Source organism: Leptosomus discolor, chromosome 6 (assembly GCF_034619465.1).
Source record: "Leptosomus discolor isolate bLepDis1 chromosome 6, bLepDis1.hap2, whole genome shotgun sequence".
Taxonomy (NCBI): domain Eukaryota; kingdom Metazoa; phylum Chordata; class Aves; order Leptosomiformes; family Leptosomidae; genus Leptosomus; species Leptosomus discolor.
The window spans coordinates 45,918,163-45,938,602 of NC_141396.1; the positions used below are offsets into that span (position 1 = coordinate 45,918,163).

A 20,440-nucleotide genomic window follows, 5' to 3' on the forward strand; every position below is an offset into this window, starting at 1 on the left:
TGAACAGACTAGTGGCAATCACTTTAAAAACAACAACAAAACACAACCTGTTTTTGCTAATTGAATCCTGTTATCTATGCAGAGGTTTAATGTAAAAACACTGTTCAAAGAATTTCTTAAAATTACTATTTCTGCCCCATCTGTGTAAGACTTAAAATTCCTGTGGCAGGTGAAATCTGACCTTATTTATGAGTCTTAGATACATTCACCTTTATGAAACTAAAAGGAAAAGAAGTTCAAAATTTTATGGAAGTTAAAAACTCATGAAACAGATTGGAGTCAGGGATTGGGCTCTGCTGAGGCACCAAACCATCTATTGTGGGTAGGAAGAATATGCTTGCAGCTGGCAGGCTCTGTAAGTGCTGCCTGAGCAGTCATGGAAGGCCTAAAACCGAGGGGGAGCATGGCCCCCTGCTCTGGTAGTAGGTTGCGAAGTGCTTCTCTGGGGGGACTCTCAGCTGTCTCCAGCACTGAGCTAGTCTTATGATCCTTTGTCAGTGGCTTTCCAGCTGCACACAAGGATGAGAGGTCAGGGTGGGTTCCTAGAGATTCTCTGATGTTTGGTTTCTGCAGTAATCTTTATTTTTATTACTTTTTTTTTTTCTTCTTTTTTTTTTTTTGCTATTACTTCAGTCCTGCTTGGCTTTTTTCTCCTTCATCTTTCTCCTTTCATTTGCATGTTAATGTCAGAGGGCAGCAGTTTACCAGACATTGGCATTTGGGAAGGAGGAGAGAAGAGAAAGGCAGGAAAAAAAAGTTTGAACTTTTTTTTTCTCTTCCCCTTGCATCCTTTAGCATCTAACATCTCTGAAATCTTCATGTTCAGGAAGAGCTAAATTTTGACCAGCAGTATTTGATATCCTAAAGTAGGGAAATAGGGAGGTTGCCTTTCATCTTTTAGAAGATCTGGAACAATATTGTAAGGAAAAGACACAATCAAAATGCATAGCAACAACGGTATTTCACGGTTTCTTACTGAGCTTTTCACTTTTGAATAAACCAAAGCTTTAATTTGGAATTGTTTTTTAGATGGAAAGGTAATGATATCTTTAATGATAGTGTGGAGATTCTGAGGACAAGCCTTTATATTGGGAGTGTGTACAGGGATATCACAACCTCCTCTCTGCAGTGAGGCAATTTTCTGAGCAGTGAAAAAACAGACCCGCATCCTGTGGAACAGAGGAACACTATAGCCTCCTCTCCCATCTTCCACCACCTTCTTAGACTTGAACTGTTGTAATAAATCTGTACTGTTGGTCACAAGTTTGTTGTTTTGGCCTGACATATGTGATCTATTCAATAATTGGAATTTAAGCTCTTTGGTCAGCTTGCTGAGTTAGTCTTACTTTGTCCCAAAATTTTGCACTTATTGAGTATTCAAGTCCTCAGCACAAGAAAGATTTTGGAATCTTGCTTGAAATTTCATCAGGAATGTGGAGTAATATTATATCAATATTTAATATGAACAAAAGCTTGGCACACAATGGCTACAAGTGTGATAAGTATATTTTCTGGGGAAAAGCTTCTAGTTGGCTTTTTAGTTATTAATTCATACCTGTACGTATGCTTGTTATATTTTATATGACTTTTCTCCAAGCTTCTAAGATCTCTTTTTTTATTCTTTAATAGCTTATTTCCTCTCATTGTCCTCCGAAATGCAGTCCTCTCCTGCAACTTTAAGGACCAACACTTTCCTTCCAACTGATGAAGAACACGTTTGTCAGGTATTTTGCTGCTTAGTCCTTGTGTTTCATTGCTTGTCATAGTACTTCTCTGGAATAATCAGAACTTCTTTTGTCCTAGATTACACTTCATTACTGGATCAGTCGAATGAGTGGAACACTGATGGTGGGGCTTCAAAAGCACTCTGAAGATACCATTACAAACATCTGGCAAGTTTCAGAGCCGCAAAATCAGTGGAAAGCAAATACCATCACAATCAATAGCACTGAACAGTATGAGGTTGGTAAATTGAGTGATTGTAAATTGCACTTGTTAAATGCTTTATAAATTGTGTTTTTTTAAGAAGTCAAAACTAAGTATTTGGTAAATGGAGAGCATTTATCATGAGGTAAAAAAAGAGAAGTAATTTGAAAGTTCGCAGTTGTCATTAAGAAATACTGCTTGTTTTTATCTCTTGGTAGTGTGAAAACTAATGCCAAGCCTTGCCTAAACTGTGCACTGTCTTAAATAAAACAGTCTCATTCCATTAGAAATTGTCTGCCTTCCATAGAGGTGATACACTCAGGATCTTAACTTTCAATACAGTATTCCCCTAGCCTTAATCTAACTGTACTGTTAAATGCAAGGTTTATTTTATATAGGAAATACTATTCTTTACTATGAGATGCTGTTCTATAGGGATGCTTCAGGTGACACATTCTGTACTTAATTATTCATTGTAGCTTTAAGCCTTTGTCACAGAACATATGCATATGATTTCATTTTGCTCAAAGATGATGAAAAACAATGCAAGTCTCATAGGCTGTTTAAATGTTTTTACATATGCATTTACACAAAACATTAGCACGGTAAATATAACTTAGGGCTATAATATTGTGAATGATGTATACTCACTGATATGCATAATTCTGGAGGGAAAGCAGGGAGCAGAGAAGAAAATCAGAGGCATTTCCTCCTACAGGAGTTACTGTGAAGAGTTGGTTAGCATACAAACCTGAAGACATGAGAGCATAACCTCATTTCAATACACCGTATGAGTAACATAATTATCTGACTTGCAGAGGTAACATTGTGCTAAAGAATCCAGCAAGATCTGGATTTTTGAAGTAATGGTTGCCTGCTCAACCCTGGATGAGAACGTATGTTACTAAATACCTGTATGTAACTCAACACAAGTATCCGTGTTGGTACTTGTCAGTAACTTGCCTCTACCTGATAGGAATGTGTGTATAGCAATCTGAGATGGTCTGGAAGGGTTACTTCGAGATTTGCTTTTTCAACCTTTGTATTGTTTAGAAAACTGAGTGAGTCTCGGAGTGGTTAATACAATATGGCATCTTCTTCCTCTAAATTGCTGGATCAAATCCTAATTAGATCATTGCTTGCAAACCTTGTTATCCTTTGGCCTCTATAAAGTGAACTGATGGGCATAGTCCAGCTTTAAAGAGGCACGTGTCAAACTTACTGCAGTAATCTTTACTGCTGGCTAAAGAAATCAGACTGGGCATCTCACCGAACCTAGAGCCTGAACCTGAGCAAAATTTTTTTCTTTGGTTGTGTGTTTTACCTTCAATGGCAACTTGCAAGATTCTGGTCACACAAGCGAGTGCAATTCATTTACCCTTTTTCTTTTGATGTGACGAGATCTTTTAGCCTACAGGGCTGCCTGTGGCATTTTTCAAGATAAAATTTTGACGATTAAAGTTTCTGTGGGAAAAAAAAAAAATGGATGAGAAAAACATAATTTTGGGGGGGGGTGTAGTAATCTCTTTGAAGAGATAGAATGCTTGAGTATTTTTGTTAATTTTGCAAGCACACTTGAAGTGAGATTTTAATCAAAATCAACCTCCACTGCTTATTTTCTTTGCTCACTTTGATGTTGACTAATAGGTTTGTTGTTTCCTACTAAAAATCCTAAATGTTGTTGGTCTTTATGGTATAGGGGATTTGGTTTGGGCTTTCAAAAATCTCTACCTGTAGGCAGTTCTGAAATACAAAGATTACTGCTGCTTTAATTACTCAATACATGACAAGCTCAGTATGTCTGTTTTGGCTGGGTTTTGGAGAACTGTATCATGGTTTGCTCTCCTGAACTACTTTCCTGCTGTTCTATTGAGAACAAATTTCTGTCTCCCAGACTTCATTAAGGGAAATGGTTCTGGGCTTAGGGTTCACTTTGTATTTGTGCTTGATTCCTTGGGTTTTGCTGCTGCACTCAGAATCTGTCACGATGGCTGCACTTGTGGGGGAGGCCCAGCCTCTGTTAGATCCCTTTTAGAAGCCATCCCTGTTAGATGGCTTTCCTTGCCACGAACGGAGCTACAATGTTAATCTGTTCTGATGGCCATAGGTATCGAATATTTAGGCAGCACTTGTTAATTACAGTTATGAGCAAACAGTGTCATTAAGTAGTCATTTTGATTACAGTTTTTTGGACTGAAGGAGCTCCAAACTGTGTGAGAGCACTGTTGAACTGAACCCCTCAGGGAGGGCAAATGGGTGTCTGTGCCAGATAAAGCCTGGGTAATGGTTTTTTAGACCCGAAAGCAGCTGGAGGCATCTAGCATGATTTTCTGTCGTCTGGAAGTGGGGAAGTTGAGACACAATGAAGAAAAAAATAGAACTGACACTTTTCTAGAGAGATGGGTTTAGGATTGCAGAACTGACCCTGCTCCTAGTTCAGTCACTAGTACACCTTTCATAGACTACAGGGTACCTGACACCCCTCCTGTGGTCAAACACTTTTAAATAGAAATAGCTGCTCTCTTTTATCATTGGAGAAACTTCTCTGGTGTTCAGAACACCAGGATATGTTGAATGTCTACTAGATCAGTCAGAGGGAGCTCCTTGTAGATACCTTGATGACATATACATTTAAAGCAAGCTTCTTAAATTCATGCTTTTTATTATACTGACCAAGTAAACGAACTGTTTGTGAGTTCTGAGGAAACATAAGTTTTGTGCTCCAATGGAATACGAACTTGAAGCCACCTCCAATTTTGAACCAGCAAAGAGAGACAGCACCTCTTCGGCATTGTCTAAATCACTTTGTCTCACTTAAAAATAAAATCTATGAAGCCCTAATTGCAAGCTATGTGTAAATAAATAAATGAAGCTATTGATAACTAGATTTTGACTTCACAATGAAAAATCACTGTGAGAAGGTCAAATACTTGTCAAGTCCTTGATACTAAATAATTTCTTGTGTTTTTAATTACAAAATGGTGCACTGGGTTGTTTTAGAACCTTACCCTAAGCCATGTAATTGTAGAAATAGATGATATGAATATACTAATTGTCCTTCTAGTGGTGATGTCACCAAAGTACACATTAACTATACATGTTGTTGCAGCAACATGCAACAATTTACAATATTGTTTTCTGAAACAAATCGAATGAATTTCCAAGGTACTACATTTCAGTCATAAAAACACATTATTGAATGTGATATGATGCCATTAAAATTTAGTGTGACGTAGCCATTTTCTCCAAGTAGCTATCAACTTGAAATGAAATAAACATCATTATATCAAAAGAATTTCAAATAAAAACTTGTATCAGGATTAACCCTGTTGCTTCAAAACTTGTGGCTTTTGATGATCTGCATTCTTTCTATTGTGCTACAGCTGATTAAAGAGTGAGCACACAAAGTGACATTATTTCTTAATACTGTATTAGGAAATGTAGTTCTCAATGTGTCTGTTAACAATAGTCTTCACCAAATAATTGCCAGAGAAAGTAGTTACTGGCTATCCTTCTCTTTGTGGTGTTAACAAAAATAAAGTGTGTATATATATGTGTGTGTGTGGGTATCTCTCTCTCTCAGAAAGAAAACCCCAAACAACTAGACATTTCTCACTGGTGATATGTCAGTTGACATTACACCTCCCTGGTTGTATAATGCAATGATAATTTAACTTTACAGGCTGCCATGCTTCTTGTACAGGTCAACAACAAACCAACTCCCCAAAACTCCACCCCCTCAAAAGAATCAAACTTGTAACGCAATGGTCATATCCTTGGCTGAGTTATCTCATACAGTGGAATCCTGTACTCTTGATGATAAATTTAGAATAAATGCAGGTTTTCTGCCACGATTTCTTAAACTGTGCACAAAGCTGTTGCTGAGCTCTAAAGCTAGAGTTTGAAAAACCTATTATCTAACTAACTCTGTACATCCACTATTAAGAGCTAGAATGCACCTCTAGGTAAATTGTGCCTCCAGGACTGTGGAAAAGCCTGGAGCTGTAACATCGCAAGTTATGGCTAGGGAATAATTTAAGGAATGTTATTCACATGATTGATTTGTATGGTTGTTTTGATTGGTATGGTTTTTGTTGGGTTTTTCCAAGTGCTGTGGTTGATCAGTCCCCTTCTACCTCACTGCAGAAAAACTGTGGTAATCTCTATATGTACAAATGTAGATTGAAATCTCTCCTTAAGATGGAAATGTAAGACATTTGTAATTTATTGTATATAGAAGACTTTGTTAGGGAAAAAATCCCTAAAACTCTATGTTGTAGCAGAGCAGAATAGCAATTGACCAAATACTTCTCAAGGTTTGTTTGGGCTAAAAACGTGATGAAAAACTTCTAACAGTGTTTGTTGCTCTGACTTTGCTCCAGGTCTCTGATAAATTCTGAAAACAACCAGAAAAGGTTCAAATTTCCAGTGTCTGGTGGAATAACGGCTTGATAAAACACAAAATCCTTTGTGTTTCTTAACTGTCATGCTCCTTGCTTAGATTTCAGTGTCTCTTATTGTGGTTTCAGATCCTTTCTGTTAAATGTTACTTCACTCTTGAGTTAGATGATGAGACTAGATATCTGTGCTGACAAGCCACAGATATACTAGAAAGCTAGGATGGTAATCCTTCAGAATTGTTAACTGATTATTATTTGAGTGCTCATATTTCTAACAGAAACTATGTGAAAGAGACTAGCATATCTTGGAAGGTTTTTTTCTCTTTGTGACTCTAGTGAATGCCATTTCCTGTTGATCTCTTCAGGTTATCTTTTGGGGTATGGTGGAGACCCAGACACCAGATGCAACTGTTGCCATTGATGATATTACTTTCAGTGAAGGATGTTCTCTGGCATGTGGTAAGACCTGTTTTTCAGGAGACAGATCGTTTTAGTTTGTCTTTCCCTTCCATTAGAAGACAAAACACAAAGGAAAGCCTTTTGGTATTCAAAGGCTTTCTTAACTCTGTGTTTACTTCTGGCTCATTTTCATTCCTCTAAACCATCATTTGTCTTGTCACATCTCTACACAGGTACAAAGAATGACAATAAATACCTTAAGAAATCTGGTACAGTGTAAATGTAGACTCCTGCAGCCAGGAGAGCACTAAGCCCTTAGTGGGCAGAAAAGATCTGCTGGGTTTGGCCAAAGAATTGATTTATTCAGCCAGTTCAGGAAAAGCTTTGGAGCTGTCTTTAAGGAGCTTGCCAAGGCAATTGTGAGCATTTTAAAATGTGTGAAGGTCCTGATCCTCTGCTGTGTAGTTGGGCTGTTTTTTTCTGCTCTGCTACATCCAGGAGCTGTAATGTCGGGCTAGTCAGCTCTGCAGCCAGACTGTCCCTGCATGTTGGGATTCTTTAGTGAAATATTTCCTATTTCTCTTTTCGACACAATGTATTTTGATGGGAAAGGAATGCTACTTCAGCTGAGCACAGTCTGCACTCAAAGCACCACCTTTTTTTTTTTTTTTTTTTTTTTCCTGCTGCTGGATTGTAGCACAGGCACTGAGGGTTCCGTCTTAAATTTAACTTGAGGTATGGAATGTAGTGTTTGACACAGATCAAACCAGGTTACATGATTGGTTTTGTGTACTGTGGTCTAAAATAAAGCTCGTTAGATTTCCCAGTAGGAAAAACTGTTGAAAATAGATGTACATGGTTATTAACATACTAGAGTGCTGAGCAATCAGAGGCAGATCACAGTAAGAGCAAGATACAAATCCTAGTGTGATGATTCAGGCAGGCATATGTTTTTATTTCAAAGGGGATCTATATTGGAGAAGTGACGTTTTAGGTAACTAAACTTGGTCACATAAGAGTCTCTCTGTTTCAACTTTCTTACAATGAAGAAATACAGAAGCAAATGTTATAAATATTTTCATGCCATGGCCTATCTTGCTTTTCTGTTTTGTAGAGGTTTTCTAACAGTACTACTTAAATGAGCAAGGATGCTAATTTAAAACTTTGGGCATACTTGTCTATGAACTCAGGCAAGTTTAAAATGTATTTTCTTTGAAAAAAATTAATTTGAAACTGACAGTGAAAAGAGGACAGATGTGTGATCCTCCCAATGTCTTTCTGCTCCTTGAAGGATTTCTGCAGATGAAAGGGCAGGTTTATAACAAAAAAAAAATGCATTGCTAGATTCTAGCAACCTATATAATTGCTTAACCAGTTCTCGCAGGAGGATATAAATCTCTCCACACAAATATATTGGCTTTTTTTCATAAACAAAATGCTTCTAGAGAAAACAAAAATGTATTAAAAAACCAACCAAACAAAAAAACACCATCCCCCTCCCCCCCAAAAAACCCCAAAAATCCGAACCAAACAACGAGTTACAGAGATGAAACATTGTCTAAAAAAAATGGAAAAAAAAAAAAATTTAGACAGAAACAGGGTATGGTCACCAGAACTTATAAATCTAGGTGTTCAACAGCTGCCATTTAAGGTAAGTTTAAGTATATAATGTGGCATACAGGTTGAGCTGCCACACTGTTAAGTACCTCAGATATATTCTAATAAGAGCCGGTTCTTACTCTGTGCTTCCCCATTAGGAAAAGTCAGCTTCATTAGGTGACTTCTAAATTGCTCACAGCAGCCAAAAACAGGGTTAAAGTATTTTAATTTTCCCTGAAAGAGGAATATTACTACTGAAGATTTTCCAATAATTAAAACAAAAGGTCAGGTTAATGGTTGTTTGAGTTAGAAGTAATTTTTTCTTTAATCCTTACGGAATGTCTGGATAAGACAACTTTAAATTAAGTCCATTTTAATTGCATATAGTTGGTCCTTAAATTTTGCATTTTTACTATACCCTTTCTGAATTTCAATCCCAATGTAAATACACATAAGGAATGACTTGTGCATTTGTATTAGTTACTATGACTGTCACGAGTTGAGGCTGGGCCAGCTACTAACAAATGACAGACGCTCTCTATTAACCGCTCTCCCCTCCCAAAAGGGAAAAGGAGAGAGAACAAGAGACAGAGACTTTACAGTTTGGAAAACAAAACTAAAACAGCTTTAATGAAACTATAGCAATAAAAGAAAACATAATAATAAGGAAATAATGAAATATATACAATATGTACAAATAAGTACAAACCCAATACCAAACCCAACTTCCCCCCACCGTGATAAGATACGTCACCACAGACACTGCAGGGCTGGCACTGGGGCAGTCCCAGGCTGGACTCCACAGCAGACAGGAATGGGATGCAGGAGCTGAACTCAGGCACTGGATTCAGGGATGCACGGATTGGGATCGACGACAGAAGAACAGACGGAGTCCTCCTCAGATGTCGGCCATCGAAGAAAAGAGATTGACCCTCGTGATCTCTCAGCTTTATACTGAATCACAGAATGGTTTGTGTTGGAAGGGATCTTTAAAGATCATCTTGTCCAACCTCAATGACATGGGCAGGGATGGCTTGCACTAGATCAAAGTGCTCAAAGCCCCATCCAGCTTGGCCTTGAACACTTCTGATGATAGAGCATGCACAACTCCTCTGGGCAACCTGTTTCAGTGCCTCATCACCATCATTGTCAGAAATTTCTTCCTTATATGCAGTCTAAATCTACCCTCTTTCAGTTTAAAACCATTGCCACTTGTCCTGTCACTACAGGCCTTGGTAAAAAGCCTCTCTATGTTACAAGCCCCCTTTGAGCACTGAAAGGCTACAAGGTCTCTCTGGAGACTTCTCTTCTTCAGGCTGAACAACCCTAACTCTCTCAGCCTGTCCTCACAGGGGAGGTACTCCAGCCCCCTGATCATCTTCATGGCTTCCTCTTACACTGGGGGCCCCAGAGCTGGATGCAGCACTGCAGGTGGAGTGTCATCAGACCAGAGTAGAGTGGGAGAATCCCCTTCCTCGACCTGCTGGTCACGCTGATTGTGATGCAGCCCAGGATGCGATTGGCTTTCTGGGCTGTGAGCACACGTTGCCAGCTCATATCCAATTTTTCATCCACCAGCATCCCCAAGTCCTTCTCTGCAGCGCTGTTAGAAATTAATCACAGAATCATTAGGTTGGAATAGATCTCTGAGATCATCAAGTCCAAATGTTGGCCTAGTACCACCATGCCCACTAAACCATGTATACAAATGCCGTATCAACACTTTTTTTGAACACCTCCAGGTTTGGTGACTCCGCCACTTCCCTGGCAGCCTGTTCCAATGTTTGACTACTCTTTTGGTAAAGACATTTTCCCTAATATTGAATCTAAACCTCCCCTGGTGTGATTCGAGGCCATCTCCTGTGTCCTACCGCTTGTTACTTGGGAGAAGAGACCGACCCTCACCTCTCTGCAACCTCCTTTCAGGTAGTTGTAGAAAGCAATAAGATCTCCCCTTAGCTTCCTCTTCTCCAGACTAAACAACCCCAGTTCCCTCAGCTGCTCCTCATAAGACCTATTCTCCAGGCCCTTCACCAGCTTCATTGCCCTTCTCTGGACATGCTCCAGCTCCTCAATGTCTTTCTTGGAGTGAAGAGACCAAAATTGCACACGTATTCGAGGTGAGGCCTCACCAGTGCCGAGTGCAGGGTCATGATCACTTCCCTACTCCAGGGATCACTTTCCTACTTCTCTAATCACCCAGTCTGTACTGATAGTGGTGATTGCCCTGACCCAGGTGCAAGATCTTGGCCTTGTTAAGCTTCATGATGTTTACGTGGGCCCACTCCTCAAGCCTGTCAAGGACCCTCTGGATGGCGTTCTTTCCCTCAGGTGTATCAACTGCACCACTCAGCTTGTTGTCACACGAAAATTTGCTGAGGGTGCACCCAATCCCACTATCTAAGTCATAAAGAAGATGTTTAATAGTATTGGTCCCCAAATGGATCCTTGAGCAATCGTTACTGGTTTCCAAATGGTCATTGACTGTAACTCTTTGGACCCTACCATCCAGCCAATTCCTTATTAATCTCACAGTCCATCCACCAAACTTGTACATCTCCGATTTAGAGGGAAGAATGTGGAGGGAGGCTGTATCAAAGGCCTTACAGAAGTCCAGGTAGATGATATCCAGAGCTTTTCCTTTGTCCACTGATGCAGTCACTCCATTACAGAAGGCCACTAGATTAGTCAGACATGATTTGCCCTTAAAGTCTTGAAAATATGTGGCGATGTATTCAGAAACTTTTTGGTTTTAAAAAGAATTCTCTTGCAAGTATTATGGAGATACTGCTGAGTTCAGCCTCTTCAGTTAGAAGTGATTTTTCTGTAGCTATCATCTAGAAAAGTAAATAGATATTTCTTGTTATGACATGGCATTTTTTTTATGTTTTCTGGCAATTCTCTCTGTGGAAGTGAATTCATGAAGGTTGCAGTTACTGGCTGACGTAAATAGCACTTCATTGCTCTGAAAGAAGCATGTCTTTTGGGAATGGCTTTTTTAAATGGTATTGTTAAAGGCAGCAGCCCAAAATGCTAGACAGGACTCAGTGATACACACTGCTTTTGAAGTAACCAGAGGCAGAAATGTTGTCAAGTATATATATTTCTAATGGGAAGTAGTCTCACAAATAAGGGCTTAAGAAGTTAAGTGATTGTTTTTCTTTGTCTTTTAGCACTGCAGACTTCCAGTTTTGAGCTTGGCATGTGCGAGTGGCATTCAGATCAGCCAGCTGAGCCTGCCATGTGGGCACGACTGCAAGCCGGGCACACAATTGCCTCCTGTCCCTTCCGAAGAGATTGGAGCCACAATACTGAAGGTGGGAAAGTGAAGTCAATACACAATTACTAGCTGTCATGAAGAATATGGTGCTTTTGGGGATATGGTGGTGACCCAGTGTAGAAACAGAACAAAAACATGAAAAGTAATTGTATGTATTTTGTACTTAAATCAGTTTTTGCTTTGACCATTTGATAAGGGCACTGTGAGCGCATGTGCTGGTAAGACATGAAAGATTTTAATGTATGAATTCCCATATAAACTAATCAGTGATTTATTCTCCAGTTAATTCTTTGTATGAGATCTATCCAACAGTTTGGTGAAATTAAATTAAATCTATCTAAGCCCATAGCCCTTGTAAGTGTTTTTTTCAGTTTTGTTTTGGTTTTGACGCTTGGCAATTACACTTGTATAATACTGCTATGTTTGAGCATAGTCAGGAATTTCACTTTAAGCCTTTAATTAGGGGAGCTGTAGAGAAACATTTGTTAGAAAGAGTAGTTTATTTCTCTTAAAAACAATAAAATTCATCCAGTTGTAATTTTCAGAAGTAAAGAGCAGCACTTGTTTTTGGAGTTACTGTGTAGTGCTCATCTATGGGTTTATGAGAAAGGTATTTGAAAGCTTAATGGATGTAAATGTCTAAGAGTTGTAATGTGAAATGGAATCACCTTGCCAGCTAAGTGTTTGGCTTGTCTCCTGAGACTGCCCTCAAAAGGGTTAAGTAGCACTAGTTGTGATAGTATAATTTGTGATGCAGCTTTGAGGAACCGATAGTGTGGAGATTTCTGTGGTCTCAAAGTTCAAGCAGTAATAGAGTACGTCTCATTGATAGCAGCAGAATGAATGCTTAGATACTGTTTCTACTTTTAATTTTTAAAATAAATTTTAGCATATACTTCAACACACTGTAGTAACTATGTCTAATTATAATTGAATAGAAAGTAAAAGTACTTCAGTGTATGCACTCTTAAGATGATTTTTGCATGTTAACATTTATGCACAATGGAGAGCACACAGACTAGTAAAGCAGATTTTTTTCTCATCTTAAAAAAAAAAAATAAAGTTGTCACACCACCTTTCAATTTCCATTGTAGTACCTACCAAAAATGAGACTTCTAATTTGATTTTATTTTAAACACCACCCTGAAAGGTGTTGTACCAGTGCCATACCTTATCATGATACCTCAAGGGCTAGTAATGGGTATGGATTTCCCATTTATGGCAATATTGTACTAACAGAAAATATACTGAAATTCTGTAAGTGGCTTTTGCAGGACCGTGCCACAAGCAATGTCTGTTGAAACAGAACACATTTTGAAATGTCTGTTGTATAGTTGTTTGTGCATTATTGTATAAATATGCCCAGGTAGCTGAATAGGCTGAAGATAAAACACAAACAACTGCCTGGGGACATTCCCTGTGCTTCCATGTCATAAAGGCAAAAAAAGAAAATGTGAGAAGAAATGAGTGTCAAAACAACACACAGAATTTAATTCATCATTGACATTGGAAAGCATTGAAAAGTCTGAACTATGAATGCTCACCTCTCAATACATTCAATATTTCTGTTCACGCAGGTTTATTGAGGCATAAATAAAGAGACTGAATATTAACTAAAATTTTAACAACTAAAGAACTGGTATGCAAACTGCATAAATGCCATGCTTGAGGGCTCAAACTTGCAAAGCAAATAGAGCTTGACTAAGCTTTAGTTTCTGATTATGATCAAAGCTTTCACTACTATAAATAGAAGATAGGTAAGAAAATAAATTATAAAGCAGAGGTCTAGACGATTGTATTTATAAAGAAAGGATTGCTTATAGGCTTTGAATAATCCTCCTTTCCTGGTATTCTTAAATTTAATAAAATACTTCCTGTCCTTGGGGTTTTTTTTTTCTTTGTTCTCTTATTGCTTCTTTTCTCCAGTGTTGTATCATAGGCACTTTTTCTGTAACTTTTCCTCTTAATTTCTCTAGTGTCAAAAGTTCTTACAGAGGTTTGATGTTCCCCTGCGAATACTGTTCAGAAAATACTTTCTTTTTGTCATTGTTTTCTTTATTGATATTTCCTGCATGCTATGTAGTTTCTGTAGTTCATTCTTCTTACATTGGATTAATCTAGTTTCCTACATCTGCGCTAGCACTTTAATAAGAAACTAATGAAACCAATTCTCTACATAATAAAAACAAAGTTTGAGGTGCCAAAACAATGCAAAGGAAAGAGCCAAATGGCTTTTAAACCCAGATAAGTAATGATAAAAATCCCTCAAGTTTAAACATGAAAAAACCAACCAAATCATTAGATTATGTAATTGTATTACATTACTTTTTTTTTTTTTTTCAAGATTTCATTCATGACTTGTGAGTTCATGAAATTTCACTTTCAAAGAGCAGAAACAATGGCAGTTCAGATTTGACCTCAAAATGGTTGAGTAGGAAGATCGCAAGGGATTGGCTCAGAGATTGAACAGTTCTCTGCTAGGAAAGAGATCTTGCCAGAAAAGGAAAGGTCCCACTCTGTGGCTTAACTTAAACTGAAGACTCAGTTGTTACTGTAAAACTAGTAGCATAGACTCAAAATTTGTTTCAGAAAATGGTTAAGATGGAGCCAAGCAGCTAAATATTTATAGGCTTTGATTTTGCAGCGTAGCAGGGTGCAGGCAGGTTCACTAGCCCACCCCAGCTCTAAGAAGACATTGGGCCACTTCAGCAGTGAGTTGTAAGCTCTGCTTCTAGTTGAGCTCCATTGCGGTCAGTGGCTGATCTTTCTGCAGGACTCCAAAATTTTTCTTATGACAGACAATTTTTCTTCAAAACTGAAAGAAGCAAGACCGTCTGTCTAAAACCTAATTAAACAGCCATGTGAGGAAAATAAAAGGCTTTATGGAAAGATACTAAAGTCTACGGTCTTTATCCTGGCGACCATCACAGCATCTCTTGCCAGAAACATACACATCTCTGACTCAGTGACCATACTACCACATTGACAGAAATTAAGTGGCTTTTCTGGAATTCCTGTTCTACTTGTAAAAATATGGGGAAGTTTGGCACTTCAGAAACAGAAAGCCATGAAAATTCAAGAGAATAAGATGTAAAGAAGGCCAGAGCATAAGCACAGTAATATGCTATGCAGTGTATTGGATTGAGGGAAACTCAGACCTGAGAGTAGAGCTGCAAAGTTTGTAAGAAATGAAAGAAAAATGTGCCAAATACAGTTATTCTTTAGAAAGCTACTCAATAAATGTTAGCTTAAGGTAATAAAAAAAAAAAAAATTCTCTGGAAGAGGGGAAATATGATAAGTACTTTAGCATAGTTTATTGCTTCTCCAGTTAAACTGATGTGGTTCTACTGCTACAGGCTATAGAGATGAGGGGAAAAATAATAATAAAAAGTCTAAATGTATTCAGGACAGGAGTTTCTAGAGTCTTAATTTCTGAAAGTAGCCTCAATTTGTCTCAGAAGTATTCACAATACTTGCACAGAAAGTATTCCCTGAAGAACAGTCAGTATCCCTTGTGGACACACAATCATTCTGGATGTTTCATAGAACTTTTTTTTATCTGGTGCTGTTCACTTGATTTCTTATCTAAAAATCACATGAACTCCACTTTGCCCTGTTTTTAAAGATTCAGGAACTTAAACTGAAAGAGAGATAAGAATGTTAATTATCATTAGGCTGAGAAAGTAAAATTGGTTGGTTTTATAAAGGCATCAGAGAATTCTAAAGTTATGTAAAGAACCCATAGTGTAAATTCTAATGTTGATGTATATTTCTGTTCTGCACAAGGCAGTAGTCATAGAATTGTAGATCCTCTGTTAATCTCTGTCAAACAGAATGCTGGGTTACACCGATAATGTTTCCTTATATCAAGGTTAGCCACTGTCGTATGGAATTACAAACCGAATTCCAAAGAAACTGCAACCATATATTTCAGTGTAAAATGTTGCATAACACAGAGTAAACTGGCATCAAAAGGAAAAAATGCAGACCCTTATAAAAATGAACATTTTCCTTGTGAAATGACGCTCTCTCCCTTTAGCTGACATAAACTGTGTTCGAGATACATTGTATCTAGAGACAGGAACACAGAAATAGTGGACTTCAAACCTTTAATCAGTCCTTGTTTATTATTTTAACAGCTGCTTCAGAAAGCAGCAAAATATTCAGCGGCTCAGGAGGGGAGGGGCGAAAGAACTGATATATTTGGTAAAAAGTGTTTAGCCTTTTTATTTCTGACAAATAGAAGACTGTTGAGGGGATGGAGTGCTCTTAAATCTCTATAGGAACGCCTTTATAGGGTGCAGTAGGTCAAGAGGAGCACAAATTGCTTTTCTGCTTCAGATGGAAAGACAATATGCTTCCAACATTTTGTTGCGGAAATTCGTCTGAGAAGTAAAGACCTTGATTACATGGTGGAGACACTGCTGTGGTAGCAGTGAGGCAGAATACTTCCCCTGCCACCTTCCTTTTACTTTTACCTTGTTTAATTTTTGAAGAGTCTACAGAAATAATGCTGTCAAAAGCATATTTTCTGGAAACCGTAGTGGAAGAAGCAAGAAAGCCCAGTTTCCGTATATATTTGTACTTAGGTATTGAATTGTTGCAAATTTAAGGAAGCTGAGCTGAATGTGGGGACACTTACAGCTTTTAAAATGCAAAGTAGCAGCTTCAAGATACTATCAACTGTTGTAATTCTTGGTTGCTTGAAGATAGATATCTATCCTTTTAATAGGAAACACATGACATCCAAGTCACATCATCAGCATGACAACCAAATTCCATTGTTGCCAGGCTGGGTTCATGGTTTAATTACAGGAAAGCAGTCATCCTTATTTTCATAGACTGAGGAAAAAAAAATGTTTTCTGAAAAAGTGTACTTTTTTTTTTATTTTTCAGGCCGTTTTGAGTGGTTAGAAGCTAATGACAATGTATTATACAAAAGCGCTTATCTTAACAGCTCCATGTGTCATTGCTCCAGCAAGAATTGCCATTTTCAGTTTCATTACTCCAAGGCAGATAGCAGCATTCTCAAGGTGGTACTGGTTACTAATCAGGTAAGAAGAAACACACGTTTGTTTTCAAAGGGTAAAGAAGGGCAGCCTGTGTGTTACCAGCCAAAATGCAAGGAAGTATTCCTGCCAGTTAGCTTGTGCAAAACAGTGACTTGGTATCGGTCCACCAATTTATGCAGTTGTAAAACCTGGGTATTTGCCATCTCAGCTATAAACTAATTTGATGGGTGAGTGCTCTTCAGTAAGATTTCAAGGACAATCCCTAGCTATTACAGAATTAAATAATTTGGAGATTTCAGGGGGAAAATCTATAGTAATAGCTTTTCTACCATTCTTCCCATTCTGAAAATGGGAAAATAAGTGCTTTTCTCTATGGAGACACAGAAAAAAAGGAAAGTTTCTGGCTCTGGATTCTGAAAATCTCTTGCTTAGCCACCTGATTTGCTTTGCCTGCATTTTAGAGCAGTAATTTTACTATTCTTCTGCCTATCACTAGATAAAACAGCCATGTCAAACTGAAACACAGTTGAGCAACGATAACTGTTTCCATCTTTTTTACCTCCCTGACCTTTTGGAGGCTTTCTGATGTTATAATGTATACTTTTGAAAGTCTTCATAATAACTTAATATCTGTGCTATTTTACTGGTACTTAACGAAAGCAAGTGCAGTACAGCTGATGTCATTAAGTTAATGGCTCTCATATCTTGATGTTGGAGTCGAAGTATTATCACCCAACAATACATGTATTTAAAGACAGATCAGCTTCATTCACAAAGACAAGAAGCAAAAAAACCCCTGAAGTGTAACGCTACCAAGGGTTCTAAATATAGGAACAGGTAATGGAAATACCTTATTTCTTTCCCACTGTGTCTTCAAGTATTCATGAAAACAACTCCGTGCTCTTGCTCATTTCTAAAAGGGAATAGCTGTATTTTTCTATGACTCATTACTGTCTCAGGAAATTGTAATGTAATCAGTGTTCTGGTCAGAATGCATAGCCATTTATGCCATAGTACTTGCCAATAAATTCCTAGGTATGATGCCCATGGCAACCTTGAATGAATCCTTGAATTCAGTCCTTGAATGCATTCCTTGAATAGGAATATTGTTTTCAGTGGTTCACCTTCTGTATAAGGTCACACTCCTATTTGTACACCTATTTTACAGTAGTTACATTGGACAAATCTCTTCAGTTTGCTTACAGAATGTCCTATGAGATTGTTAAAAGCCTTAATAAAGTAATTTCTACTTTTTTCAAGTAGGTGAAAAAAAATTTACACTGGCTGTATATGACTTGCTCCTCATCAGAAGCAGCTCATGTAGGTTTCTCACTTTCTAATTCTCTAGCTTCTTGCAAGATTGTTAGCAATTTGTTCCAGTGTCTTATGAGTTGTGAACTTTCAGCTGATTGGCTATAATTGCACAGTCTATTTTTCCCCTAACTGTAACATATATCCTTTTTTCTCCCAGTTCTCTAGTTTTCCCATATTTTTTTTAAAATCAGATTCTCAGTTAGTTGTTGATAGAAAGATATTCCTTCCTTCATGTAACCTATACTTAAAATTTACTAATTCCCTTCTAGTTTAAGTGTTTCTGGTTTACATATATTTGCAACACTGTTCTTCTATTCCCTTCTGTGTTTGAGCTCACATTTGGCAATATTACCTGTCTGGCTAACATAAAATATTAACAATAATAACTGTCTACTAACTGTCTGATAAAATTTAAACTTTTCTGTGAAAACTGAAACCAAAGAAGATAGTGTTGACTTCACTCTGTCATTTGCCATTCATTACTTGCTCATTACTCCCATTAAGTAATGGGCTTATACTTCTTCCTTTCATCATCTTAAACTTTACACCTTGTATGCCTTACAAAACACATGGAAATTAAATGATAAATGATTATTTCAACTGATGTTTGTATGTGCAAGCATATTTGTACCCTAATGCACTGAAATTTCTGTAAGTGTTCAGAAACACTTGCAAAACCTATGCAAGCACACTCTGCAGAAGTTAAAGGTGAACCATTAATCTTTGTGGGGAAACAAATAAGCATTTGTTCCAAATTGTGTTCTGAAATGAGAGAAGCGGGGACAAAATGATGAGTGCAGTTGCACAGCAGTGACTGTAACTGTAGAGAAATGTAAAAAAAAAAATTGTATTTTATAAATGGAGTTGATAAGAAAAAGTCATGATTGTCATTTCCATCCTTCAACTCTGAGTAGCATTATCTCAAAAAACCAACCAAACAAAAAAAACCAAACCCATTGCAGGAAAAAGAAATAGTTCTTTCCCCTTTTAGCTTTACAAAAAATTGTTTCTAGATAGTAATATATCACAATAAGGGGAGTAGAGTGAAGGTATTTTGAGCAACTGCTCCCCTGCATCACCAAAATAAATCTCGAGGGAAAGTACTCGAGAAAAGCTATACATTTGAAACTTTAAAACAAGGCTAGAGATACAAGGAATGTGCTAGAGAAGTTAACCCATTTGTACCAAAGAGGTAGAAGACAAGCAGGATGAATACTACGTAAAAAACATTGTGAGGATGGGAAATAATATTATTGGCTTTAATTGGAGTTGAATAAAATCAGAGGGTGATATCTGTTTCACAGAACAATAGCCAGTATGAAAAGTTGTTGCATCTGAAATGATTTACATCTCAGTGTAAAAAACAGCCCTAGAAGGTCTGGATACTGGCACATGCACAGAAAACTCAAGTTTACTACTACAAGCTGCTTTTATTAAAACAAAGTTGGGAGAAAGTTGTTCACGGGGCTGAGTATCTAAGCTGTTAATTGAATGTGAATGAAATTATAGCATCCAGATGCATCCAATCAAATAAACAGCAAATGTAAAGTGTTCCCACAAGGTATAAAATTGTGTTTGTAAGGTTTGTATATCTACGTGTGGGGGAATACATTAACTAACATGTTTCTAAAAGCAGCCACTTAACCACAGGCTATGGTTTTAATCTGCCATGCAGTATGGTTCCTAGTACATCATCCTTTTCTGTGTCTTATATGTAGCTATAGTAGGTTTATAACATTAATAGACTTTCTTCGGAAATATTTAGCAAAATGAAGCAAGTTTTATGTGGAATGAAGCATCCCCAATATTGAAAGACTTTTGCTGAATGTCTATCACATAAACAAGTGGACAAATAATTATAAGCCATACATATATAGAAATCGTGTTTGATGTGGTTTATCCAAATATGATCTGTTATGTCATTTAGTGTCTGGAATTAGGTTATTGGCTTGGCCCTGTCTTGCAATTTTCCGAAACTGATCTTTGAACACATATTCAATAGAGATTTAGTCTTCCAGCTTTGTTAATATATCACAACAGTTGAAGCCTTGGTAGAAAAAGAGCATAAGTAATTGGCTACTTGTCATAAATCACAACAATGTTGTTCTGCTGGCTCAGACTTCTCAGTCTATCAAGCAGTAAACACCATCTTCCTCTTCTGTTTTTATATTTCAGGACAGGAAAAAAGATAACTATCTTTGTCTATGGTATCGATAACATTTCACATAGCTATCAAATCACTTTTATTCATCTCCTCTAAGGTAAACTGTTTTTATTCTTTCACTTTCTCTCAATATAAGAGACTTTCTATTTCTCTTATCATGCTTTACATCTTTTTCTGAACTGCCACTAATTCTGTAATATCCTTTGTGGAAAAGGTCTGACCAGCAGTTTGCACACTGTCCTAAAAGGGGTCTTTCCCTATTGGTATTTGTAACGGTACATCTGTTTGTATGTGTAGAATATATTACCTTTTCCTGTGCTTTTTTCCATCTTTCTGGTTTTGCTC

At 37.5% G+C, this 20,440-nt stretch overlaps 1 protein-coding gene across 1 annotated transcript in view; it reads left to right on the forward strand.

Annotated features, from left to right (window-relative positions):
• MALRD1 (MAM and LDL receptor class A domain containing 1) overlaps positions 1–20,440 on the forward strand; it is a 268,374-nt gene that overhangs the window by 4,893 nt on the left and 243,041 nt on the right. The window contains exons 3-7 of the mRNA XM_086467325.1: positions 1,630–1,724; positions 1,804–1,962; positions 6,692–6,785; positions 11,498–11,641; positions 16,502–16,659. Coding sequence (XP_086323451.1) covers positions 1,630–1,724; positions 1,804–1,962; positions 6,692–6,785; positions 11,498–11,641; positions 16,502–16,659 — 650 coding nt within the window. The remainder of the gene's footprint in view (positions 1–1,629; positions 1,725–1,803; positions 1,963–6,691; positions 6,786–11,497; positions 11,642–16,501; positions 16,660–20,440) is intronic.